General features: G+C 30.7%; 3 protein-coding genes and 1 long non-coding RNA gene across 5 annotated transcripts in view; 2 read left to right on the top strand and 2 right to left on the bottom strand.

Moving 5' to 3' along the window:
• LOC143085454 (TBC domain-containing protein kinase-like protein) overlaps window positions 1–1,724 on the bottom strand; it is a 28,592-nt gene extending 26,868 nt beyond the window's left edge. Inside the window, exons 1-2 of one of the 2 annotated variants that reach the window (XM_076261801.1) lie at window positions 1,607–1,724; window positions 245–470 (exon numbers count right to left, since the gene is read on the bottom strand). In XM_076261801.1, the coding sequence (XP_076117916.1) occupies window positions 245–437 (193 nt within the window). In that variant the 5' untranslated portion in view covers window positions 438–470; window positions 1,607–1,724. Of the gene's footprint in view, window positions 1–244; window positions 471–1,548; window positions 1,568–1,606 lie in introns of those variants that run through there. The other variant, XM_076261802.1, reaches the window with a different exon arrangement.
• Window positions 1,725–1,883: 159 nt separating this feature from the next.
• LOC143085455 (rab proteins geranylgeranyltransferase component A 1-like) lies at window positions 1,884–20,038 on the top strand. Its single transcript, XM_076261803.1, has 17 exons — window positions 1,884–1,973; window positions 3,945–4,011; window positions 4,767–4,833; window positions 9,860–9,993; window positions 10,293–10,767; window positions 11,186–11,302; window positions 11,644–11,764; window positions 12,822–12,937; window positions 13,281–13,387; window positions 13,731–13,805; window positions 14,334–14,378; window positions 14,805–14,864; window positions 15,270–15,330; window positions 16,397–16,490; window positions 17,093–17,194; window positions 17,627–17,775; window positions 18,888–20,038. Exons 1-17 carry the CDS (start codon window positions 1,925–1,927, stop codon window positions 19,269–19,271), a joined length of 2,223 nt encoding a protein of 740 aa, XP_076117918.1. The 5' UTR covers window positions 1,884–1,924; the 3' UTR covers window positions 19,272–20,038.
• On the top strand, window positions 6,490–8,108 carry LOC143085458 (uncharacterized). The gene is made up of 2 exons (XR_012981339.1): window positions 6,490–6,992; window positions 7,433–8,108. It is a non-coding gene; the product is annotated as an uncharacterized LOC143085458 (long non-coding RNA).
• A 1,191-nt stretch (window positions 20,039–21,229) lies between the features above and the next one.
• LOC143085456 (uncharacterized) lies at window positions 21,230–26,310 on the bottom strand. The gene is made up of 9 exons (XM_076261804.1): window positions 26,189–26,310; window positions 25,831–25,891; window positions 25,340–25,401; window positions 24,504–24,578; window positions 23,787–24,026; window positions 23,190–23,388; window positions 22,850–22,951; window positions 22,282–22,374; window positions 21,230–21,644 (listed from the first exon to the last, which is right to left on the bottom strand). The coding sequence occupies exons 1-9, from the start codon at window positions 26,215–26,217 to the stop codon at window positions 21,342–21,344; spliced, it is 1,164 nt and encodes a 387-aa protein (XP_076117919.1). The 5' UTR covers window positions 26,218–26,310; the 3' UTR covers window positions 21,230–21,341.
• Window positions 26,311–27,693: the final 1,383 nt, after the last annotated feature.

Raw genomic sequence — 27,693 nt, 5'->3', positions numbered from 1 at the left:
AAATACCAATTGTTTTTGCAGAATATTTAATTTCTTAGTTTGGACTATATAATAGACACTTGTCAATGAGAAAGGTACAATGATAGTTATGAAGGTAATATTCAAGATATGAAAAGAGTGGATATGTATGTAGATACACCTATCACTATCTCTGGTCCTTAGTGGACACTTACAATTATATTACAAAGTTCTCCTTATCAATGCTTATATTCATAAATGTTTTCCAATTTGAGACAATTCTTACCATGCCTGCCTTTACTGATATCTATATATCTACACAACCTTGGATGATGTATAGTTGTCAGTCCTTGAAATCGACCCAGTATTTTTATTGAGTTTGGAGTCAATGGAAGTCCATTAGATCCACATTTGTCATTTGGATGACTTTTAGCAAAGAAAGTTTTAACACCAAAATCTGCTTTCCCTAATTCTGTCATTTTGAGCTTGAGCTAAGCATAAGATAATCACACCTAAAAAATGTAAATTAAAAGTCAATTATGAGTGATGCAAATACTTTATTGAATATACTTAAACTGTTTGATGTTTATTGTCAATGAAATATAAAGTTACATATTTAAAATAAGCCTGCAACAATATGCTGGACAAAAATGAATAAACTGATGTTGAAGTCCATTTAGTCCTTGTATCCAATCTTTATAACACAATTTTATTTTATCATTTTATATACTTATCACATTGTAGTTGCACTATCTAGGGTGTAAATGGATCAATAGCAGGCTATGTAGTGTTGATAGTTTTATTATAAGCAGTTAATATGAGGAGTGACAAATGAAACCCTCATATGAGGTGCAAAGGTTACCATATGTTAACATAAGGACCTAAGAGCTACGGTTCCGCAGCTAATATGAATTAAGACTAAAACCATTTCTATTACAAAGTAAATTCAAATTTATAAGAAATAAAATACCAATTACAAAATCATATCAATCATGTCCATATATACATTTAATAAAGAACATAACACTAAAAGAGAGACTAAAATATCTTAAAGTAACATCCAAACTCATTAAGATTCAAGCTGATTTGCTATCTCATGTTGAGAGCGTCATTAAAAATTCTGGTCTTGTGACACTTTGTTATAATACAAAGTGCTTAGGTCCTAGAGAGTAGAATTGATCACAGGGAGTGAATTTATTATTTTGGGTATTCTTGCTTCATGCAGGGTAACTACTACATTAGCTGCGGAACAATAGCTCTTAGGTCCTAAGTCCTTATGTTATTTTTTGACTATTATGGTCCGCAAATAGTCAAAAAATAACATAAGGACCTTAGAGCTACAGTTCCGCAGCTACTACTACATGTACTAACTCCAGTCTCATAAAAAGAGTCATATAAAATTAAATCTCTCCAAGCACGTCATATTTGATAATTGCTATTAAATGTTGATTTTTTTCCATTGGAAATATCAATTGCTGTTGATGTTTGGCAAGAAGATATCCATTGTCACATATAGTCAAAGTAAATAAAGTTTGGGGGAGGTGACAATGTAATTTTAAAATATGACCATTTATTTCATGCTTCACTGACAAAAGCGTTGTAATTATGGAGAATTCTCAACAACGTGATTTTTTCAATAAATATTAACCATTGACACATATTTGTTAGATGTGAATTGAATGCTGGTAAATAAATTCTCATTTGGCTTGTTCATTGTCAGTATCAAATCGAAAGTAGAACGACCTTCACACTGAAAAAGGATTTAAAAAATGCCTTGTTTCGGATTTCTTAATTTTATGTATATAAATATTGAAATAGGTTTAAGATTGAAAATTGTTAATATAAAAGTCAAATAAAAACTTTCAATGTGTTTTAGAAAGATTTTATTGTAAAGAAAATAAATTAGACGACAATTATAATTTGCGAAACTATGTCTTAAAGTTAGACGTTCTCAAAAATATCAAGTATGGCTGACGAATTTCCAACAGAGTTTGATGTTATTGTTATAGGCACAGGTAACAGACAACACCCTTTCATAGTAGTTCAAAATCTCAAGAATTTTTCCTTATGTTATTTTTGATCGAGAGTTTGCCGCAATTCCCATAAATAGTGTAGCCTGAAGGTAATCAATTGAATACACACTGTGGGATCAGAATTTATGATTCATAGTCATAATTTTTTATCCTTATATTTGGTAATTTCTAAATATAAACCAGGTTCATCTCATACAAATTTACATAGATGTATTGTTACTGCCTTTAATGATATTTTTAATTTTTGATAATATGAGGCAGGCATTACCTCAGAAACATGAGAAAGGGGACGAAGTCTGTATGATTTTTTTTTTTTTAATTTCAACATATTTTAACTTCAAAATCTGTTACAAAAGAAACTAAAATACAGTAACGTTTCCAATTTTCGTTCTGTTGTAAGGGATTTTTTGTCTTTTTAAAGTTATGATGTCATATTCAATGTAAACAAAGAAACGCTATTATCAGGTAACATTTTTTTCATATCAAAGAATTATTAAAAATTAATTGGTATAATTCAGGGCTCACACTACTTCAAAATTATAGGGAGAAGTGACTTCTCTTTTTGAAACTGATAGGGAGAAGTGGTGAGATTTGAAAGAGACGTGCTCATTCGTGTGGTGCGCTACAATGTTTTGATTTTACTATAGTATAAAGGGTCATATGTAAATAATATTCTTTTTATATTATTCAATTCATATCTGAGTATACAATTAAAGTAACATTTTAAATTAAAAGTTGTTTAAGTTTTACTAAGGTTCTTGTGAGAAACTACCAACTAAATATTTAATATCTAGCACTAAATAAAAAAAATATATTTTAAAAAATGTAAAGAAATTATAATATATCAATTACAATTTAATTCAAATCTATCTTGTGTATGAAATTCAGTGTTTCTCATCAAAAAATATAAAAGTTATTAAGCTGGGCCATAATATAATTAATAGTCTCAGAGTTAAGCAACTTTGAAACAATCCATACAAAATATAGGGAATTATATACACCAATTAGATGTAACCAAAAGTCTCTTAATGCGTGTGGAATACGTAATTTTTCCCTTTGGGATCAATATTCTTCTGTCAGCTGTTCCATCCATGCGTCCGTAGTAATTATTGTAAAAGTACGGATTTCAGTCATAGCTGGTCCGGTTCAGATCCGTAGTTTAGAAATCGGTCAATGGCGGACGAATGCAAGAAAATTTACAAAAATAAACGATGTTTGACAAGTTATTTGGGAAGGAACATGACGTTTTTAATGCAATAAATGGATTAAACATTTACTGGAGGCAACTTTCATCACGTTTAAATGAAGTAACAAACTTATTTGGCCGACGAAATTTAGGTTGATGTACGTTTTCGAGTAACAAGCACCGGAACTTGCGGAAATGCACGAAGTGATAAAAAGTTGTATTTTTATCAAATAACCTGCTACACACTGCAAAGACAATGCTTCAACCTCTTTTCTTAAGATAATGAATCGTTTCATCAACTTGGTAAAAATTGAAAATGTCCGATGACGGAGGCTTCTGAAAGCGAGTACAGTCAAGAACAGGGAGACTTGTTTTTGCTTTTGGGGGTCGGGGAAAGCGAAGTGACGGCCGGGAAATCGACTTCTTTGCCCAAGTCGCCTGGTAGCTTGAGCCCTGGGTATTGTGTTCCTTCCTATATTTTACTAGACTGATAAATATATTCTTTACTCAAAGTCTCATGACAAACGAGATCAGAAAAAGGAAGATTTCTGCCCAAATGCTGGAAAATAATAAAGTCTAAACAAAAACCTTAACGATTTTGAGTTTATTAGTCATGTTAGTAGAATGATTTTTTTGTGGGAAATTTGAAAAAAAAAAAAAAGATTCTGGTAAGATGCATGTTTAAACTGATGCTGTTCATTCATTTTGTAATTAAAAGTTGACATTTGCTTATCTTTGACTTGTCACAATGTACATATGTATTTCAGGTTTATCAGAGAGCATATTAGCTGCTGCTTTTTCTAGAATTGGTCAAAAGGTGCTTCATATTGATAGGTAATAATAAGATACAATAATATTATTCCCGATATTTGTCTCTTGTGGTGTGTTCAATGGTGTACAGACTGTAGAATGTTTCTCAGTGTTTCAGGTGTATACTTCCATACACCCTTCTTTTTACATAAAAGAGGGACGAAAGATACCAAAGGGACAGTCAAACTCATAAATCGAAAATAGACTGACAACACCATGGCTAAAAATGAAAAAGACAAACAGACAAACAATAGTACACATGACACAACATAGAAAACTAAAGAATAAGCAACACTAACCCCACGAATAATGTAGGGTACAAATATCAAACAATAATTCATCTACATGTATGTATGTTTAAAATATATAATCTAATGTATATATGGACCCAATCTGTACTGGAAAAAGACTGAATTTATTTCCTTTTCAAACATCAGGTATTAGAAAAATTTGTAAATAATGAAATATACCTACACATGGTAATTCCCAGTGATAAAAATAGCTACTTTATGAAAACAGCCAATCAAAACCATCATATTCAATCACAACTTATATCTTTTTTTTTTAAATGTGTTATACTTCAACATGTATCAAGTTTGAAGTTTTTATTCAATCAGTCAATTAACATGATTAATTCTTTATTCTGTAGAAGGTCATCTAAGTTAAACCCTAGTCCCTTATTTGTATGTTGTGTAAGTTCACTGAAAAAAGAGCTCACATTGCTACAGTACTGTCATGACTAAAAAATAAATAGTTATTTCATATTTTTTTTTTTATAGAAATGGTTATTACAGTGGCAGGTGGTGCTCATTTAATTTACAAGCTGTAGACTCATGGATTAATCAGGTAGAAATGTCCGACTTGTTTAATGACATCCATCCTCGACCTTAGAGGGCATAAGTTGTCAAATTCATGTTCATTGAATTGACTCAAATTTTTAAATTTGATTTATAGCATATTTAAACATATGTCCAAAATACAAATAGTAAAAAAGAAATAATTTTATAACACATGGACTTGTTATTATAATGTAACTGGAGTCAGTTTCACAAAAAACTCACGATTAAGATCAATTTTAGTTGTAAGTTTTTTTGTGAAAACGACTCTAGCATTTCAGGTATATTTTAAATCAGACACAATCTAATAAACCATCAAAATGATCCATAAACAATGCAGATGTTCACATCTTCAACCCATATGTACATGATGTGTAAGCAACAACAAAAAATTCACAGTCAAAAAAGAAGGGGGAGATACCAATGGTACAATCAAAACTCACAACTCAAATATAACCTGACAACGCCATTGGAAAAAACAAAAATCAATGAGACTAAGCACTTCAATGTACCCTTTCTTTCTTTTTAATAACTGAACATGTTTAACACATGAGTAGTCCAGCTCCAGCTACAGGTCAAATTGAAGTTGGTATAAATACAGATTAAGATGAGGTTGAGTTATTGACTTGCAAGCCAATAATAATAAGCAATGTTTTTAAAGGCAGTGCTTTAAGGCCTGACTTTCAAGTCATGAGGTTCATCTTTCCTTACGCAAATCTTTGCTGGGGGTCATTTTGCAAGAAATAGATCCGGAAATGTTTAAATTTCTCCTCTGCTTTTTGTGGTATGTATTGGTTTTTGTTCCTTTCATTTACATTGGGAAATAAAGAAACGATCAGTGTGTATTGTTCGTTTTAAAAATCTGTTTATTAATGTGTCTTTTGCATTATAAGCAGTCAATCTGATTACAAACTATCATTATTCGAATTCCGTGTGGAAAGAGGTCCGTTCAATTTCGAGTACTATTTGCGATCTAACGATATTTTAAAATCATTTCACTCGTTGATATAACATGATATTATAATTAAAAGTCGACTGACCGTGAATTATATTGCATAATATACAATTTAAAGTATTTCTGTACGTGAAGCCGTATGACGTTATAGTTATTTCGGTCTCAGTTATGTAAAATATGAAATTATCGTTCCTGAATAGGGTTCCACTAATTAAAGACAAGAAGCGTCAAAAAGTGATAAGAAGCGACAATATAATTAATTTAGCGAGAAGCGTCAAGAAGACTAGCTATATAGCAACTATACATAAATAAAAAAAAAAATGTCATTGCAACAACTTATTCCCCATAGATATTAAAAAAAAACATGCATTATTTTTTATTATAGGGGCGGTTATAAAACATTTTTTATATTACTGTACATTGATAGATAAAAATATGTTTTTATTAAGAAGAAAGGGATTAGTTTTTATTAGATAAAAAAAAAAAAATATATTTTATGCACACGCTAAAAATTGGCCATCAAAACAAAAAAATTTCAATACACCTTATCGCTATTCCCGGCTGACCCGTCCGCTTGAACTTTTGACGTCAACAACAATCACTTTTCCATTGTGGCGTCAGACATTTTGTTTTATGACGTCAAAATTTTACGGGAACCTGTGTGATTTCCAGCAATGGCGGACAAATAGCGATAAGGTGTATTTCCTTTTAAAGAATTTATTGAATCAAAACCATGCAATATCATTTCCTTTCTAACAGTGAAATTCTTCTTTTTCATAGGGATATATTTGATAGGTGTAGCTTCACCCTATCACATCAAATTAGAATAGCTTCGTGAGAGAATTACGATTCGCTTGTCCCTTGTTAGTTATTGTCGCATCGTCACTAAATTAAACTTCTTGTCGCTGTTTGTCTCTAAAATTCTTCTTGTCTCTTATTAGTGAGACCAGTCAGTTCCGTCCTTAACTTCCGTTTTTGCACTGCAAAACAATCACACAATTAACGATGCCTAGTCCTTGTTGGTGTGTACCTGAGTGTCATTTAAGAGGAGGACTTGCATTTCTAAATGACTTAATAAGAAGGAAAAGTTGGATCAACGCCATGGCTCAAACGTAGATTGTCATGTGCGATGCAATCGTAGAACCCATATCAATCAGCTGTTGTTTGCAAGGCACATTTTACTGAAAACGACTACATTCAGGAAACTATTCATGGTAAAACTTTATTTTCTTTAAGAAATATATACTGTTATTTATATAATCGCCATGCAAGTAAACCAAAGTCTGTTTGCAACCGCAATTATCGTTTTAGAATAAAAAGGGGGGTGAATTCAAGACGTCATAACTTTTGGGATTACGATTCAATATCATCTGTTTGACATTTTTTGGTTAATACTACAATTGTATGGTTTTTCTACAAGAGATATATTATACTGATAATTATTTTAGCAGTAATTATGTAAATTTCAGTTGTTATGACAAGAATTCATGAGCTATGCCTCGGGCTTTCTTGAAAAATATCAATGACAATGTAAACAGGAACAAAACATTGACAGGAATGATTCTCTCCACCTATGTTATAGTTATTTAGGTATGTGTGTTGCACAAGTCTTTCACAAGTTTCAAAAAAGCTAATGTTATAAAACTTTTTTCAGGGCACATACCCACTTTATAGAGACTTGTCTACTGCCATGCATTCCCATCCTATTTTCATGCACCATTTGTAAGCAAGAGACTGAATGGTTTACAAACTTAAAAATCAGGACGGTGTCCCGTTAAACCAAAAGAACTAAACTGGATGAATATTGTAGGAGAAATCTAGAGGAAAGTCTTGATTTGTGAAATTGGTTTTCCTGAACAGATGTACATTCATCCTGCAGGAAAGATTTATAACTGTCCACCACCAACTGACGAGCTAATGTTGAGCTTCACAGATGGAATTACTCAAACACCATAAATGCCTATGTTTTCAGCACAGATTTCACAAATCATGACACAGCTGTGCATTTTTATGCCCCACCTACGATAGTCTTTTCGTCCGTTCCTCCGTCCGTCTGTCTGTCCCTCTTCAGGTTAAAGTTTTTGGTCAAGGTAGTTTTTGATGAAGTTGAAGTCCAATCGACTTCAAACTTGGTACACATGTTCCCTATGATATGATCTTTTTAATTTTAATGCCAAATTAGAGTTTTTACCCCAATGTCACGGTCCACTGAACATGGAAAATGATAGTGCGAGTGGGGCATTCGTGTACTGGGGACACATTCTTGTTTATACCTGTTAAGAGTCGAAAACTAAATATTATTTTTATATAAATAAACATATATTGTGTCATTTTAGAACTTATATTTTTCCAAAGGATGCATGAATGAAAGTAGTGAAATTCATTTTGCTTTGATATATAGATTTGAATTACAATTGTTCATGTTATTGTAATGCATATAAAAATAAGGAGATGTGGCACAATGTAAATATATGATATTCTGTGAGTTATCAAACTAAAGGGGATAAGAAATGGGTATAAGCAGTTACAGGACTGTACTACTGTACAATCTCCAACAATGAGAAAAACTCATACTGTAAAGAGAATTTCATATTTACAAGTAAGTTTTGTTTTTGCATTGAATAATTTTCTTCTATTGTCTTAAAAGCAAATATGGGAAGTGGTTAAAATGCTAATGAGACAGCTTTTATGGCCACCAGATGTCATTGTTACCTTGATTAAAAACTCCTTTTTAGCTCACCTGACCTGACTCATCACTTGGTTTCGTCGTCCATAAACTTTTACAAAAAATCTTCTCTGAAACTACTGTGCCAAATTTAACCAAACTTAGCCAAAATCATCATTGTGGTATCTAATTTAAAAAATCTGTGGTTAGACCCGGTCAACCAACCGAGATGGCCACTATGGCCAAAAATAGAACATACAGGTAAAATGTAGATTTTGGTTTATAACTCTGAAACCAAAGCATTTAGAGCAAATCTGACATAGGGTGATATTGTCTCTTCAGTGAAGATCTATCTGCCCAGGAATTTTCAGACAAATCTGACAACCCGTTGATGGATTGCTGCCCCCAAATTAGTAATTTGAAGGAAATTTTGCAGAGTTTGGTTATTATCTGAAATATTATTATAGATAGAGATAAACTGTAAACAGCAATAATGTTCTGCAAAGTAAGATCTACAAATAAGTCAAAATGACCAAAATTTTAAGTTGACCCCTTAAAGAGTTATTGCCCTTTATAGTCAATTTTTAACAATTTTCATAAATTTTTGTATTTTTTGTTAATTTTAAAAAAATATTTTCAACTGTAAATACTGGGCCATGTTTATTATAGATAGAGATAATTGTAGCACCAAGAATGTTCAGTAAAGAAAGATCTACAAACACATCCCCATCATCAAAAACACAATTTTGTCATTTTATATGTGTCCGTTGTTTAATATGCACATAGACCGTCCAAGGTGAGCGACACAGGCTCTTGAGAGTCTCTAGGTAGATACAGGTAGATAACTTTATCATGTTTATACTGAAAAATAATTTTGCTTGGAGGGAGAATTTTAAAAAAGTTCTGTCTTCAAAAGAGTTGACATGTTACTATGTACATTAACCATTATGTTACTTGATGTTCTAGCAATACACACAGAACGGAGACTAGTCAATCTTTGTGAATTATTTTTCATAGGATAGGAGTAATTGAATATGTGTATATAATCAATAATCAAAAATAGTTTTATTTACATTAAAAAGGAAAAGTTCTTATGTCTTAAAAATGCATTTCATGGCGAGGTACAGAAAATATACTGTAAACAGCAGACTATAGATATAGGTGAACTAGGTACAAGAGAACTCTAAATCTTAAATACTACAAACCACCTCTGTTCTATGGAAGGTAATGATATAACTGGACTAGAAATACACACAACCTGTAATTAACTGCCTTTACAGCGCTTTCGCGCTTTGATTTAAGCTTATTATGAGCAGAGGCATGATAAAAATATTGAAGAATTGTGTGTTGATAGGAGACAAGGAAAATATTTTGATTAAGTGTTGTTATTTTAATAAAGATATTGATGTCTTTCAGACGAAAGGAGAAGATGCTCTGAAAGCCACTGATGCAGATACAATTAAAAATCTAATAAGTGATGAAGAAAGTACAATTGAGCTTGAACTAATAGATAAAAGTTACAGCCATACTAATGTTACATTTAATATTGGGTGAGTGTAATGTCACAGGCTTGAAAGAGATAATGTTTAATGTAATTCTTTCTTTCTTTTTATGACCAGAAAATAATTGTGTGTGTTGACAAAAAAAACACAAAAATGTCAGTTTCTTTTGTTGTTGTTTAACTTACAAAATTTTCTGTCTGTATTAGGTAGCACCAAGAAATCATTATTTCTGAAGGGGATTTTAGATTCTTCTTTCTGAATATATATCTTTGAGAGAAATTATTAAAATTAAAAGTATTTTCAAATTGTGTAGGGATAAATTATTGTAAACTTTTTTTCTACATTAGTGATGACAAGACAGATGTAGAAAGTGATTTAAAGGAAAAGGCTTCTTCTGAAGGTACTTTAAACTCTCAATGTAAAGGAAAAGAAAGTACAGAGAAAAATGAAGAAATTTCTGAGAAAGCAGATATAATTGAAAGTAACGAAGTTAAAAATAATGACTCAGTAGCTGCTAATAACAGCAGTGTTGCCTCTGAACAAAGTAAAAATGATACTAAGGACACTAGTCAAAAAGTGAACACAGATATAAAGGACAATGTAACAGCTGATGTTAAGGATTGCACTATAGATGTCAAGGACAGTTCAACTACTGGTGTCAAGGACAGTGGTCTAAATAGCTCAGATTCTAAAACAATTGGAGAAAAGAAAGAACTACCTGAATCTGTTGTTGACAATGACATAAAGAAGAAAGAAGAAATATGGACAAAATCTAGATTATTGAAAGAATGGAGGAAATTTAATTTAGATTTAACACCAAAGGTGAAAGAATGTTTATATAAAAAAAGAAGATGTGGTATGATTACCAATGAGACAACTGTCCACAAGAGACCAAAATGACAGACATTAACAACTATATGTCACCGTATGGCCTTCAACAATCAGCAAAGCCCATACTGCATAGTCAGCTATAAAAGGCCCTGATAAGACAATGTAAAACAATTTAAACGAGAGAACTAACCCTCCAAAGAGCCTACATGTATTTAATAATCAATAAAATAGAATAACACCTATTTTGCTGGTCTGGAGTGGACAGAAATTATCTTCAGCTTCTTGAATTGTTCTGTCTGCCACACTATGATATTAATTATCTTAACTCCTCTTCAATACAACCGTTTCTCCTCATGTATTTTGAATTTACTATGATTACAATATTTCCTTTGTTTGTGTTTGATTACAGTTACTTTACTGTGGTGGGAGTATGGTACAGCTTCTAATTACATCTGACATTGCCAAGTATTGTGAGTTTAAAACTGTCACAAGGATGTTAACTTTACTGGATGGAAAACTTGAAAAGGTGAGTAACGTAATAAAAGGGATGTGATGATTTAATTTATGACACAAAACCTTGATACAATATTGAGGAACAGTGTTTTTGTGTTCTTAGTATATTTTTTTGCTACAATATCTATTTAATGTACTTTTAAAATCTATTTTATTCTCATAGATTGAGGTTAATATTTTATAGATTTTGCATGATAATTAATTCCTTTTAACATGAAACGTTATCAATATTATTATATTATGCATACAATCATACAAAACTAAAGAAAGTAAAGAATAATAATTTATGCGAGGTGTTTGGTTAATTTGTTCTTTTATGGATTACTGTATATATTGTTCAGATGTGTTTTATAGGTACCATGTTCTAGAGCAGATGTATTTAACAGTAAAGAAGTATCTATGTTGGAGAAGAGAATGTTGATGAAATTTTTAACTTCCTGTGCAGAATATGATAAAAAGCCAACAGAATATGAAGGTACATCAATAAATTAATGGTTTATTCACAATATTTCTTTATACATTTATAAAAGAGAATTCTTGCATATTATAAGATTTTGATGGATAAATTGAAATTAACTACAATGAGTTAATTAATTTAAACCATTCAATTGTGGTTATCATCTGTCAGATTAATTTAAATTTAATTGATTAAAAATAAATAATTAAAGAATGTATAAATTGCAATACTTTTTTTACACCCATTTACGGGACGTATTATGGTATACCGTTGTCTGTTCGTCCATAGTCAACATGTCGTACATTAACTCAAAAATGCTTTAACCAATTTGCATAAAACTTTGGTGAATTGTTAATATCTATTGACGTGAGCTCTTTTTTAAAGATTTTAAGTTTCAAAGTTATGTGGTTTTATTCATTAAAAGAAGTGGGGATTTTCCAGTTTTGGGACAATAATTCAAAAATGCTTTCACTTATTTGTAAGAAATGTTAGTGAATTGTTTATATCTCTTGACATGAGCTCCAGTATGATTTTTGTAAATTTCACATTTTACATTTCAGAGTTACAGGGTTTTATTCATTAAAAAGAGGGTGATTTTCCAATTTTTGAACAAAAACTCAAAAATGCTTTCAGCAGGTCTCATTAAACTTTGGTGAACATTTTATATCCATTGACATAAGCTCCCATTTTATTTTTGTAAATTTTTATGTTATGTTTCCAAGTTATGGGGTTCTGTTCATGACAAGTTATGGGGTTCTGTTCATGAAAAAAGAGATTTTACAATTTACAGACAACTCCAAAATGATTTCAGCAGTTTTCATGAAACTCTAATGAATTGTTTATATCTATTGACGTAAACTCCCTTACAATTTTTATAAATTTCTGATAGGACATTGAGAAGGTATTGGGCTTTATTCTTTGAAAAAGCAATGGGCTTATCATGCACTCATAATACAGCTGATTATTATTCAATGTTAATATTTGAAAATAAAGAGGATATCCAAGGATTTTTATATGTGCAAACTTGGATTAAGAAGTATCAAATACATGTAATAAGACATCTTGTTTGTTTCAGCTTTTACAGACAGACCCTTTACAGATTATTTGGAATCAAAGAAACTTACCAAAAATATAAAACATTTTGTACAACATTCCATCGCCATGGCTACTAGTGAAACATTAACTCCTGAGGTGAGTTGAGAAAGAATATAAATGTGTCTGAATTTTTCATTAGTGAAAACAAGTTTATTGATATATTTTAATAATGTTGATATAATATCATGAACATTTAAAAACTATGAAAGTAACAGAAAGTAAGATCTGGTTTTTGGGCGTATATGCATTGAATATACTTTCATCCATCAGTTCTTCACAAATATAAATAGTTGATAATTTTTTTACTTTGATGTTTCAAACTATAAGCAATTTTACGTGAAATTGGTTTTGAAAACAATTATGAAGTTTTTGAATTATGATATATTGCCATCATATAGGTCAACACTTATCGTCAAACATATTTTTGCTATGATTACAGGGTTTAGCTAAAACCAAGAAGTTTCTACATTCCCTTGGACGTTATGGAAATACAGCATTTCTCTGGCCTTTATATGGATGTGGTGAACTTCCTCAGGGTTTCTGCAGGTATTTTATTCAATTATGATTGAAAAATGAAAATTATAAGCTTATATTGAAAGGAAGGTAAATAAAAAATATTATATTATGTCTTGAATGTGCTCACCACATCATTAGAATAAAAAGTTAATACAAGAATGTACAATTCATTCAGGGTTAAAAACAAAAAGAGAGCTTTGATATATATACATGTATGACCAAGACTGTATATGTATTTAAAAATTATTTAAATGAATTAAACTATGCAAGGAGATGGTAAAAACAGGGTATTTAGCTATTTAGCTAATGTTAACTCATTGTTGGTATTTACATAAGTTTAAAAGACCACTTTATGAGAGTTTATTTTTTACAGAATGTGTGCTGTTTTTGGTGGTGTTTATTGCCTGAAAATGTCAGCTAGCCATTTGGTCGTAGACAAAGACAATAAGTAAGCTAATGGGTTTTGAAGATACAAAAGATAAAATATTAAAATAGGAATAGAATGTTTTGATGGACATTTGAAAATTGAATATTCAAGTTTACTCCCCACTGATAAATGAAAGCAATCTTTACCCTTCAGTGCTTACAAGCACTTGGATATTTCAGTCACTCAACCTTTTTAAACAAATGAAAGTAGTGTTAACTCTTCAAAATGTTATTTTAAATAACAATGTATTATCAGTTATATTTAATTACACATCAGAAGATTGAAAGTAATTAAAGGAGGTAATGAAATTTGACAATGCATTTAGAAAAAAATCATCAAATTAAAAATTGTAATATATAAATGAAAGGAGATACATTTATTGGGTTAATATTTTATATGACAGCAATCAAACAACACAAAAAAAACACCATCATGAGCATTTTAAATTGTTGAAAATAGGATACCAGTATATTAAGCTATTGTTCAAGATTCAAAATATTAACAGTTATCTCCCATTGTCCACCAAATAATATTTACTTTATTTTATAGATGTACTGGTTTGATATCAACAGATGGAAAGAAATTGACAGCTAAGTAAGTTATCTCTGTTTCTCTAAAATTAAGAATGGAAATGGGGAATGTTTCAAAGATACAAAAACCCGACCATAGAGCAGAAAACAGACAAAAGCCTTCAAAGGGTATTTAACACAGTGAGAAAATCACACAACCAGAGGATTAACTGGCCCTAAACAAAGATGAAGATATTTAATACAATTATAAATATAAAGTGTATCCCAGAGTTTTATTGACAAAATTTATAGTGGTTTTGACCTATGTTGAAAAGAAAACAATTATAACTCATCTGTTATCATATCTTAATAGTCATATAGTCCATATTTTAAGATACCCAAAAATTTGAAAGGCAGTTACAAAAACTAGGGTTTATTTTAAGGGATAGATATGGCTACATTTTATATTGATATATGTTTTGTTCTATAATTTTGATACTTTTATTTTCAGATATGTGATAATAGAAGAATCATCTGTGCCTGTTCCACTGTTTAATGCTTCCAATAAAAGGTAAATTATTATGAATATTTACCCAATCTTTTTCCAAGAAAAAATTAGCTTGAAAAACTCTGACATCTGAAAGTCAAAATTGCGATTTTATACCAGGAAGGTGCAATAAAACATAGATTGTGAGAACTATTCAAATCAGGTTTAAAAAATTTGAAGACAACAATTGAAACCTAAAAAAATATATAAAAAGCATGCAAAATATGCTAATGTTAAGTGAAGATATACTCTAGAAGGTACATATGTATTAGTTTAGTATAAGTGTTAGTTTTATATTCTTTTAGAAATTACTTGTATTAAGTTTATTATTTTGTGTAATAATTTAAGACTTTATACTGGGCATACACATTCTTTCCATTAATATTATGTCATTCCTTTGTTATATAATTTGTTTTATATTTGTATTAGGTATATATCCAGAGCAGTGCTGGTTACAAACAAAAGTATAGTACATGATGGTTCACAACAGGTAGGCTTGACAATGTGTCATGTTGTAAAGACATGTTATTTATCAGACACATCAATCCTTTATTGCCTTTTATATGCAAGTATGGATTCCAATGGTGTACATATTTTTAAGACTGTAAATAAATGTTTGCATTTCAAAAATAAGAACTAAACACATTACTTACCGTAGATACTCGCTTATAAGTCGGAAGTTTGGGAGTAAAATTCAGAATCCAGAGAGGGGTACCGACTTATAAGCGAGATCCCGAGACCAGAGGAAAAATCCAAGCTCGAGAAAAGTGGTCAGGAGTGAATTTCCTGGTCAAAACTACGTTGGTGATTGCCAAACCTACATAAATCCTTGAATAAAAAGTTTTTGTTGAAAATAAATGACTACAATACTGTCTTTGTGTTTTATTTGTACTTTGTTAACTTTTTTCTGTCAATTTGTGTTGAATTTCCGACTGTTTCCGGTTTGTGTATTGATTTTCATGGTCAAATGGTTTGTGCATAAACCCAAAAGAAAGAGCCAAGAACCAAAAATGAAAACGAGATAACAATGTACCAACTATGTAAAAGGATGTATTCAGCGGAGTTATTGTGTCATTATTGTGATACCATGATATCAATTCAGTACTTATAAATCATACAATAATCAAAAATAATTTTAAGATTCATTCCCAAGATCAAAATATTATTATATATGGAAAGCTTTGGAATCCTGATTTGAGATAAGTAAGTCAAGGTGATTTTTTTATGGTACAGGTGGGGACAGAAATTTGGATTTATTTCGGTCGGCCCTGCAAGCACAGTTAGAATTTTGATTGCATTGACTTTCTTCATTTTATTTTTTTAACGTAATATTTCGAAGGTTATTTCCCTTTGACTGTTGATGAAAAGATTTTGTTTTACATCATTATTAGAAAAGACAATTCTTTACTTTCTTTTACACTTTACTTATTTAATAAGCCTGCTAATAGATCCCAATGATTGGTTGACTGAAGGTTGCTTTATGTCAACAACAAATATAACATGCAGGACACACACATGCCATTGTTATATAGTTCATCTTCTGTTGATTTTTTCAGTTATCATTGTTACAAATACCTAAAAGTGATGGCCGCTACTTAACAACTGTGATAGAACTACCACCCTCTTCTATGTCCAGTCCTTCACCTCTTAGTAAGTATAATGTACACTGTATTTTGATGAAATTTATTTATACTTTATCATTTTCTGTTTACTATTGATTCATGCAATAATAGAGGACAATTATTTTTGAGATTTTCAATTGTAAATCTTTACCACGATTTGAATTGATTTCTTGAGGCTAGAAATTTGATAAAACCATGAAGTCAAGTACGCATAAAAGTACAATTTTACCTCAATCCACAAAAATGGGTCCCATTTATAATAGATAAATCCACAATATTTGTAACTGGTAGTGGACTATGTATTGGTATGCATTACTCTCATAATGCTTGTTATAGTTAGTTTTGATGAAATGTTTAAATCACTTTAGTGTATCACCTGTTTTGAGCGTCTTTATGCTTTTACAATAGATTTTGTATTCATGTGAGTTTTCCTTGTGAGGATTAGTCCAGCTAAGCTCTCAAAATGCATTAAAGATAGGATTCATGTCAGGTTTTTTTTCATCATTAAAACTAGACCATCATGAAGTTTTGTGAACAGTAACATTAAATACTACCATACAACAGTGATTACTTGATGTACACATGGATATACACAAAACAATAAATATTGATTGCTCCTTTAAATTTTAGATGTTGTACATATAACCATGGAAACAGAAAATGAAGATACTACACCAGAATTAGATTTACAAGATATTGTAAATACATTATTCCAGACAGAACCTAGTCAAGGTAAAACAAATGTTATAAGTACAAGTGAGAGATTTAGGTTTAATCCACAATTTTATACAGAAGGAAATACCTGTAACTAGTCTGGAATTTGACAGTTGTTTTCCATTTCTTGATGTGTTTGAGCTCTTGATTTTGCCATTTTAGAAAGGGGTTTCCATTTTGAATTTCCTTTGAGTTTGGTTGTTTTGCTATTTTACTGTTAACGGTTAATTGTTAAAAATAGTAGATATTTCAATTCACAATTTGTCAGGTCTTCAGGCCCAATTCTATTTAGACCTTGACTATAAATGATTTTTTTTCTTTTATTGAAGATCGTTTATTGACTTTTAGATATTTTTTTATTTTATTGTTTGGTTGCTTTCTAATGTATATCACCTTACATATCGTTTTATTGATGTTTGTCAAATATTCACGATAGTTTTAATGTTGTAGATGATGGTAAACCAGTGATTATGTGGTCAATGTTTTTCAAGAGAGAATTTTACTGTGATGTATCAGTGGATAGGACTGTGGTCCCAGAGAATGTGATAGTGATTCCTGGACCAGGACCACAGCTGGACCTAGATATTGTTGTAGACCAGGTAAAATGACAGGGTTTTAACTGTTGGATGACTCATAATTGATTTTCAGAATTGTAACAATTTTATAACATAAAATTTTTGAAGATATTTTTTTCAAGGTGATTGTTGATTGATATATTATTGATATATTATTTTTTTGTATATTTTAGAATATGATCTTTTTAGTTTCAAGGCTAGTTGAACGAATGAAAGTATAAACTTATGGAAATTTTAAAATTTTAAACAGTCTATTCAACTTTTTAATTCTAGTACTATGTTTGACAAGGATTACTTGAGTTGTAAAAAAAACCCAAATAACAAAAACCCTGAATTTAGAGCATAATTAGAAAAATTTCATGATATTGTCTTTTTAAATTGATTTCAGAAACAAGTTGAAATAACACAATTTGTTCCCCTTTTTGTTCCTATCTTTTTTCGAGGCAAACAGCAAAATGAAGCATTTCCATTTTGAAACAGATCTCATGGTTTACACAAATGAAGTGTAGATTATTTAGTTCACAAAATTCACCACCTTAATGAATTTCAAATTCTCCTGATTATATAAAAGTAAAAAGATGTGATATGATTGCCAATGAGACAACTCTCCACAAGAGACAGAATGACACAGAAATTAACAGCTATATGTCACTGTAGGGCCTTCAACAATTAGCAAAACCTATACTGTATAGTCAGCCATAATGAAATGACAAGTGTAAAACAATTCACAAAAGATAAAACTAATGGCTTGACAATGCTTGATTTATGTACAAAATAATGACTAAAAAATATAATATACAACAGCAAAAGACAATCTCTGAATAACAGGCTCCTGACTTCAAACAAGCACACATAGAATGTTGCAGGCTTAAACTAGTTCGTTGGCGCTGAATCCTCCCTAACCTTATAATTAGACACTAGTGTAACTGCACAATACAAGAATAAACTATATAAAACAATAAACGAAAATCAAACATGAGAGACACCAAAACAACATCAACCACTCAATAACAGGCTCCTGACTTGGAACAGCAACATATGTTAAGTTACAGGTTTAAACAATTTCTATTTTTGATTTTCTTTTAGTTTATCCCACTTATATCATATTTTAATCAGATATTGTTTTCTTTCTTTAGTCAAGAGCTATATTTGAGAAGTTAATGCCAGGAGAAGACTTCTTACCCAGACCACCAAATCCAGAGGATATCATCTATATTGATGATGCAGAAAAGGCTGTTAAGGATGAAAGTAACAAATCAGACTTTACAGAATCTGACCAATCAGAATCTATCAATAAGCCAAATGACCAATCAGAGTCTGATAACTCAAACTTCACAGAATCTATTGATAAGCCAAAGGACCAATCACAATCTGATAATTCAAACTCTAAAGAATCTAAATCTGACCAATCAGAATCTATCAATAAGCCAAATAACCAATCACAGTCTGATAATTCAAGCCACACAGGATCACCAGATCAAACAGGTTCAACTGACAAAAAAGAACCAAAAACAGAATAATATGAATTGGTATATGGGAAAACACTAATATATTATGATATAGAAAGATTATCAGTCTTTGAGAAATGGTGCAGATACTTTATCAAGCATTTTATTGGAATTAATAAGTTTATGATGTTGAATTTTTATAAATTTTCAAATGATGTAAGAGTTCAAGAAATTATTTAGTTTTAATTCACTTCTTATTATCTTACAGAAACTGATTATGATCGATGATTTTTAATATTTAAAAGGTCGTGCATTTGATTGAACCTTGGTGACTGCAGCTCAGGTCACTCAGAGGAAGAACATTTCTATAATTTGTATAATGAACCAAATTCATTTTTTTCTCTACTCATGTGTATTTGTATTTGCTATGTGATATTAATAGGGAAGCTGCAATATTTTCTTTTAATTTATAATGTTTTAACTGTTACTGATATAAAAAGATTTTAAAGCAAATATGCTTTTAGACTATCAAGAATTTTTTGGTGAGGTTTGATGTGATAAAATGTTTTGTTGATTCAGTTGTGAAAAGATGTTGTTGTTGAAAAGCATTTCCTGCATTAATTTATGAACTTTTGTTGTTATCGCAAAGATAAACGAAGAATTCAAATAAATAGCCGTTGTTTATTGATTTCGAATTATTATCAGATCATGATTAAAAAAAAAAGGACATGATGTTATTTTTGTTTGTATTTCAATTACATCTGAATAATGCATTTAATTGTATTTTTGCTGTGCTGAGTTGTATGCAAGCATGTCAATAAAATATGAATCACCTTTTTCTATACAATAATTCTAATCAATGGCCTTGGTATTAAACAATAAAGTGACACAATGAAATGTTACACATAAGCTTATAGTACCATTCACAGTTTACATATATAACATTATCCATGGAATAAATATTCTATTATAGCTCAATTCTCTGAATACAAATCTTCTAATTAGTTATAGACATATCACTGTAACAACATTTTACTTATAAGAGATGTTTGGGATTTTCCATTACAGAACATGGATTGGACTATTTCAAATATTATATTATTTGGAGACCACAGGCAACACATCTTTATTGGACACTTACATTCTCTTTCATTCTGGAGGTGAATCTTATATTAAAAGGTCATTTGATGAAAATTAACAATATGTTTGTAAAATTTTATAAAAACTATCAAAATATTGGTATCATTTATTTGATCCATTCTCATTATTACAAAGGAGTAGGTTCAGTAAGACCCCTTTTTGGCCCCAAAATTAAGCAGTTTTGCAAAATTGTGAAAATGTAATCTTTTAGCTATTTTTTGGAAAGTAGAATGCTTCTGCTACATAAATATGTGCTGTTTTTGACAATACAATGCACATATATCGTGTACTAGCATCATAAAGTCATGCTAAATTACTGAAATCTTCATAATTATAGCATTTTAGTTAAATTTTAGACAGTTTCCGTCTTAAATGAAAGTGGCCGCATTCGTGTTCATTCATAATATTGAAATATAAGTTGTATTTGATGATAATACATAACATATATAAAGGTTGAGGATGAACACGGATGCGGCCACTTTCATTTTTGACGAAAACCATCTGAAAAGTGACGTTTTTTGGCATATTTGATAGATTTTTCATATTTAAGCTTCAATCGGAGCGTTTTTAATGACTGAATCAGTTAAAATCTTTTACATAAACTAATCGAATCAATTGAAATAGACAATTAAGTGTTTAAAAAGTGTTTTTAATATCTCGTTAGATGAAACTGAAATTTGGGGCCAAAATCGGCCCTTACCGGACCTACTCCTTTGAAATCCTACTTGAATTATTTTATAACCATGTTAGATGTATGCAACAAACAGTATTGCAGGTACAGTTGATAATGCAGTACATATCGTACAATATAGTGGATTCTCAATTATGGTACCAAATGAAAAGTTGAACAGCAACAACAAAACCCATTATGTATATAAACAAGAAGAGTATTACAGTTTGAAAAGTCATGAATATTTAATTAAAGCTATATTTATGTAACAATAACAAATATAATACCTGCATAACTAACATATAAAGTATTACCAACGAAAACAGAATGTATTATTGTTGAGGTCTATGGCTCTTTTCATCTAAAGCTTGGACTACCCCTTTCTGTAACACAATGCCATGGTTGTGTAAAAGCATAGCAGGCCATACAATAAAGTCAACATAGATACCAGTTTTTGTAAACATTTCAAAATAGTTTGTATCTAGCTCCCAGCTGACACCAGTATCAAATACAAAGCCTAATGGTGGGTCCTGGATAGCACTGTACCAACATACCTCCAAACAGGACCTTACAAAGGGTTCCAGCTCTGAGGGTATGTCCTTGGTCCCTGTACCTGATTCTGGGGACATAAATAACTAAAATGGAAAGATAGTAAAACTTCTTTAATAACTGTTCCTTTCTTAACAATTAGCTGGACACATTTATCAAATAAAAATTTTTAGGAAAGAAGCAAGGTTTATCTTCCTGACTTTAGAACTTCAAGTTTTCAACAGTAATCTTCCAATATCTTAAATTTCTTTGTCCACCAATTACTGATGTACATTTGACAAATTATATGCCCTTTACAAATTCCATCTGATGTTTATTTTAGTTTTACAATGGAGTCTTTTATATATATGAACTCACATTTAGGATGATTATGTTAATGATGACTTGTTTCCAGACTTTAAAAAAAATGTATTGTTACCAGCAGATAACCTTGGTAGCAAATACAGAAGTCCTTCGACATCCCCACCTTTTTTGCACCCTAGAAGTTGCTGTAATTGGTATAGACAAAAAAATGTAATCTTTTATTTGACTTTGAATGGCCAGGTTATACATGGATACAGTGCTTTAATATTACATGTGTCTTATGCCGTATGTGGAATTCTGGGATCTTTGATTTAATATACAACACAAAAGGAAACTTCTGTTATGTAAGTTATGTAGTTTTAGGGGTTTGTGCCATTGTTATTTTGTTTATCAATGTGTACATTAAGTGAATCTATTTACACCATATAAATTTCCTATCGTCTGCTTAGCTATATGTTTTCTTGTTTCTTTTACCACCTTTAAGTTCTTCACTGACAGTTGAGGAATGTTGAACTGAAAAATAAATATATGAAAATGAATAAAAGGAGATAAAAGTTAATTTCAATTAGAGAGAAACCCTAACATTATTTGAACCCCCAAAAATTTATTGTTTTTCCTTGGCTTATTAACCATGTGGCAACATCATCCAATAATTCTGCAATTGTTTATTTTATTCAGCTTCATATATGCATGTTTCATTTATTTTGCCGTAACTGTAGACTATTAATCTAAACAAGTTTAACATCCATCACACCACTGTTATCTTGGTCATGACTTATTAACAAAGACCCACTCATTTAAAAACAGTATATGTCATGAGAAAAGACATGTTAATCCATTTTAACAGCTACGTACTTGGAAATAGAGCACAACATTTTTCATTTAACTTATTTTCTTTATAACTTGTGTGAAGTATATACTAGTAGTGCTTATGCTTATAATTTACTTTTTTGTTGTATTTTATTCCAAGTTTATAAAAGATATTTACCGTTGCCTCTACACTCATGTTTGGACCATAAGGTACCAGATAAGTCATCTCTAAAATGTGTAACTGGTGCCTAGATAAAGCACAGCAAAACTCCCAAGAATCCTGGTTTAAATGAGAAAAATTATTATCAGTATTAAGATTCTTCATATATTAGTAATTGTGGGTTAAAAAGAACTTGTATATGATGATATATTTTGTTAAAAATACAAGTTCATTGGCAGTCTAAAATGAGCAGGTCTTACTAAAACAATATGTGTTGTAAGCAGGTTTAATGATTCCTGTACATTTAACAGCTCTATTATACCATTATATTTTATAACAAATAAACTTATATTTATACCTTAAATATTGTAAGCAAATAAATGCAGGACAGTTTTTCATCGTTAAGTTTCTCGTTTGCTATTTCATAGGCTCTGGGCCATACATTCTGGTAAACTTGATTAAACATGTCTGCTATCTTTGTTGGTCTGATATTCTCCTCCATATTAGGTATATCTGGCATTTCATCAGGTGTTTTCTCTGTTATATATTTTGAAAGTCTGCAACAAAAGATAGATACTGATCATACTAGGGTAACTGTATGTGAGGTTGGTCATTTAAATATGTAAATGATCTCAAAATTACTTAGGATGACCTTAGTAAATACAGAAACTGGTGTTACCTTTTTAAGTGAACCTTTTGATCCTTACTTTAAAAAGTGAGTATTTTTCTTTCTTAAGTATCTCATGTAATTAATAAAATAGAACTGCATGGTGAACTTGTTCCTGCAGAGGATGTTAAAAATGTTTGGTAGTGTTGTGGCCATCATTTATTTTGTTGTGTTACCAATATTCAGTTTGGTAAAAAATGTTCCTGAAACAGCTCACATGCAGAATTAAAACATGTAAGATATTGACCATTTTCCTCATTTTCATGAAAAAGACATTTTTGTACTTACGTTGTCATATAGAGTTCTTTGTCTGCCAGGATTTCTGTCTTCTCTTTCCCAATACCCTCGATTTGTTTCTGTAACTTTTCTACTTGCTGATTTAGATCCACAATAACTGAATCTCTAGATTTTCCAGCCTTTTCCATAACAAACTGTGTCATTTGTTTGTTTAAATCTACGTTTTCTGTTTTATAGTTTTCCAACTCATCGTGTTGTTGACGTATTGAATTCTCCAAGTCAAGAACTTGTCTGAACAATGAAAAATGTTGACAATAACAATACAATTTTATAGATAATATAAAAGTTCCTGATTTCAATATACGTTATTTATATGTATATAGAATATAGTTCATGTCTTAACTGTAGGCTCAAGCTTTGGGTTAACTATCAATTTCAAATCAAGCAATGTGAAAATAATGTAACTTAAACATGTATCAGTAAAGCAATAAAAGCAATGTTTCTTTGCCCTTGTGTGTTTTTTTTCTTTGCATATACTTATTTTGTGTCATGGATGGACACCCCATATCCTTTGTTTTGCTATCGTTTAATGTTTTTTGCATCTGTATAGTATTACTCTCGGTTAGAGAGATATGAACTTCACAATACTCCAAATTAATCATTTTATAGATTCAACTTTGTTGTTTGAATTTCGACTCCTCTTTGATAAAGAACTTGCAAATAGTCTTGGACCTCTTAATGCAAAAGGACCGTTAAGAATCCACTTACGATTTCATATTCACTATCTGTATCTTAAGCTCTGTCAGCTCAGGAGGTTCTTTTTTCTTCCTTGGGTCATTACCTCTGTAAATATTAACGCTATACTTAATTCAAAACTGGCAAAATACGTAAATTGGCTCAAGTTGGACATCCTCATTTATTTAAAGTATCTGTTCCATATTCATTCCTTGATGATTCAATTATGTTTCATGAAATCGGACTAAAATCAATCGTTATGAGATTATGATGTCCATTTCATGTATAATGATTTACAATAACGATTCCACTGGACAACGGTTATTGTTGAAGGCCGTACTGTGACCTATAGCTGTCATTTGGTCTTTTGTGGAGAGTTGTCTCATTGACAATCATACCACAACTTTTTGTATGTACCATATCTTTTTCCAGAGGCAATGTTTAACCTATCTCAACTTTTTTCCCGATCAATTCGATTAATATTTTAAAATGGAGAGAAAAAAATGTAAGCCTGTTTTCGTCTTAAATTTGCATGAAATATTTGCAACTGGACGTTATTCAACCAACATTCCAATACTATATATCAGCAACTAATTTATTGCACTTTATTAAGACACATAAACCGTCTAGAGATTGGAAGGTTCGCAAGTAACACAATTTCTCGAACGATAAGTGATTCAGAAAAACTGCTATAAACATAGAACAAGAAAAAGTAATGTTGCATGATTTATATAGTTTAAGACTATTGTATATTGATAATACATTAGGTAACTGCATAACAATACAGAGAAAGAAATTTCAATCTTGTCGTGGTACTTTTAACTGAATGTTAATACTAGTATTGTAATTAACTACTGCTTGTTGCTTACCCAGGTGGCTTCTTTCTAGGATTAACAGCAGCTGTCTTCCCGGATCGGTCAGTCTGTTGTCCCTATCAAAACGATTGAGAATAAAGTGGAATAAATAAGGTCAATGAAAGTACGACCCGTGATTTTCCTGCTATATTTTTTTCCAGAAATTTTGAAAGGGGGCTTTATCCATTAAAAATCTTAGCTCTAGTCTTATTTTCTTCGTTATTGAGTATGTAATTTTAGTAACATGAGGTTTCAATCCCCTTCTGGATCAAAATAGTAAAATTTTAGAAACTATAACAATCGGTATTTTACATTCTTTGTTATCATATTTGACAGGCTCTTTATATTGCAAAATTATTTTTTTTATTTCAAAATGTATTTCACTTCAAACTTGTTATTTTTATCCAAGAAGACAATGCTTAAACTGAATGACAACACAATACATGATAAATAAATTCACGTAGAAGATACATGATATATAATTGTCGTTTATGCAAGATACTTACTGTTTTATTACTGGCAGCTGATTTCTGTGATTGCACATTTTGTATACCTTTAGCGTTACTCCTATAACGACAAAACAGGCGAAATGATTATACGACAGTTTTGTACATCAAACACACAACCGCACATTTTCATATAACCTTATGCAGCTCATATGCACTATCTGAATAAAATAAGATCGGTGCAATTGCTTTGCTTATAATGGATTTAATCAGATTGCATATATTCGTCGATAAATTTTACTGTCTGTAAACTTTGCAAACATACCAAGAGTATGATCTAAGGAATAAAAATAATGATGTGAACCGTAATTGAAGAATGGACCCTTTAAAACATAAAAAGTACTGGAAAAATACTTACATACCAGCTTTCATCTGCACTTTACTCATACCTCATATTCCCTAAAAAGATATTAACATCTAGTTTTAATCTCAATAAATATTAAAAAGTACAGAATCTTTTTAATCAGTAAATGCCTTACTTTCTTTAACACAAAAAAAATCAACTTTTAACCTATATATTCTATGTTAAAAGATATGTTTGAAGCTCCCTAACTAGTGATAAATATATATATATAAATCCACTCCTCTTGAATATATTTACTACTAACAAATATATTTAACTTTCCATATCTTACCTCAATGAAAGAAAAAAGACCTTTTAAATTTGGAATGACATACTAAAGAAATGCAGTTTTGATATCTGATACATTAAATTATAAAGACCGTGTAAGAGTTGTACAAATTCATTAGACAACCAAACTTTTAAATAACCTTTGAAAATTAATGAATTGCATCCAACCAGTGAACGATTAAAAATGAAACAATATCAAGTTTTCGATCAATTGAAACAAGTAATAAAGTTATACTACTGATTTATTGCGAACGGCCAATATAGGTTAGTACTTTTTATAGAAAACTGAGCGATAGAAGTCGGTTGTCTGAGCATTCTTCTCTTTGCGGTCTAAATTTCTGAAAGCAAGAAAAACTACGGATTAGCCTATTGTTCATGAAAAGAAGTTACATTAGTGTAGCATACATGCGGTGGTTCATGCCGCTAAATCTTAAACGTGTATTATAATATATTTCAAGATTTTAGATTTATAACGTCCCCCATTCTGACCGGACGTTTCTGAGTACTTGTACACATACCCCAAAGTCAAGCGAATGCCCCACTTTAGTACAGTGACCATTTTTCTATTCACCAGTCACCCTTGGTGCTCAATGTTTTTGAAAATATGATCGTAATAATATGCTGTTTCATCAATACTGGCCGTTTTGCATTATTAAAAAATTCCGACACCTGAGAAAGGTCAAGTAGCCTTATTTTACTCTATTGTTTGCCTTCTAATGGTGCTATCATGCGAGCACGAAATTCTTTCTCATCACCACAAAGGTCAATTCCTCTTTTGACGGACAATCAAATAACGGAACCAAACACACAAACGTAACAAATACCAACACGCATTTGTTAAAGAAATGTTTTTGAACAATAAAAATAGATGCCAGAATTAAAGATTTTGAAATTATTACATAAAATCGTTTTTAGTTTTTTTTTCTAATGAATTATTTAACCGTATGTTAATGCTATTCTACAAAAAAACGCCATAGGGTCTTTAAATTGCAGTGATATGATATTTGTTTTTTTGATTCCATGTGACTGAGATGAAGAACCGTAATACATGGGCGTTTCCTTAGTGTTTTGTGTTTTATGCTTTTATGTGCACTTACTTTTTTAGTAGCATAAATACATATGTATCCCATATCCTTTTTTCTTTCATACATATGCTTACTGTCTGAGTAATGTCTGTAAGTAATTCCTTTTCTTGTCATTTAGTTTGATAAATTAAAGATGTCGTCCTTCAA

This window comes from Mytilus galloprovincialis, chromosome 8 (genome assembly GCF_965363235.1).
Source record: "Mytilus galloprovincialis chromosome 8, xbMytGall1.hap1.1, whole genome shotgun sequence".
In the NCBI taxonomy this organism is placed as follows: Eukaryota; Metazoa; Mollusca; class Bivalvia; order Mytilida; family Mytilidae; genus Mytilus; species Mytilus galloprovincialis.
The sequence above is the reverse complement of the archived record's forward strand: the minus strand, read 5'-3'. Positions and strand labels throughout refer to the sequence as shown.

What these genes read in the sequence shown, in the direction of transcription:
- LOC143085455 (XM_076261803.1), top strand. Translation starts at nt 1,925, where the DNA reads ATGGCTGACGAATTTCCAACAGAGTTTGATGTTATTGTTATAGGCACA. An exon ending in TAGACTCATGGATTAATCAG is followed by an intron (nt 4,834 to 9,859) that starts GTAGAAATGTCC and finishes GATGTCTTTCAG; the next exon opens with ACGAAAGGAGAAGATGCTCT. An exon ending in CCAGACAGAACCTAGTCAAG is followed by an intron (nt 17,195 to 17,626) that starts GTAAAACAAATG and finishes TTAATGTTGTAG; the next exon opens with ATGATGGTAAACCAGTGATT.
- LOC143085456 (XM_076261804.1), bottom strand. Translation starts at nt 26,217, where the DNA reads ATGAGTAAAGTGCAGATGAAAGCTGGTAT. An exon ending in GTGCAGATGAAAGCTGGTAT is followed by an intron (nt 25,892 to 26,188) that starts GTAAGTATTTTT and finishes TTGTCGTTATAG; the next exon opens with GAGTAACGCTAAAGGTATAC. An exon ending in CAGCTGCCAGTAATAAAACA is followed by an intron (nt 25,402 to 25,830) that starts GTAAGTATCTTG and finishes TCGTTTTGATAG; the next exon opens with GGACAACAGACTGACCGATC.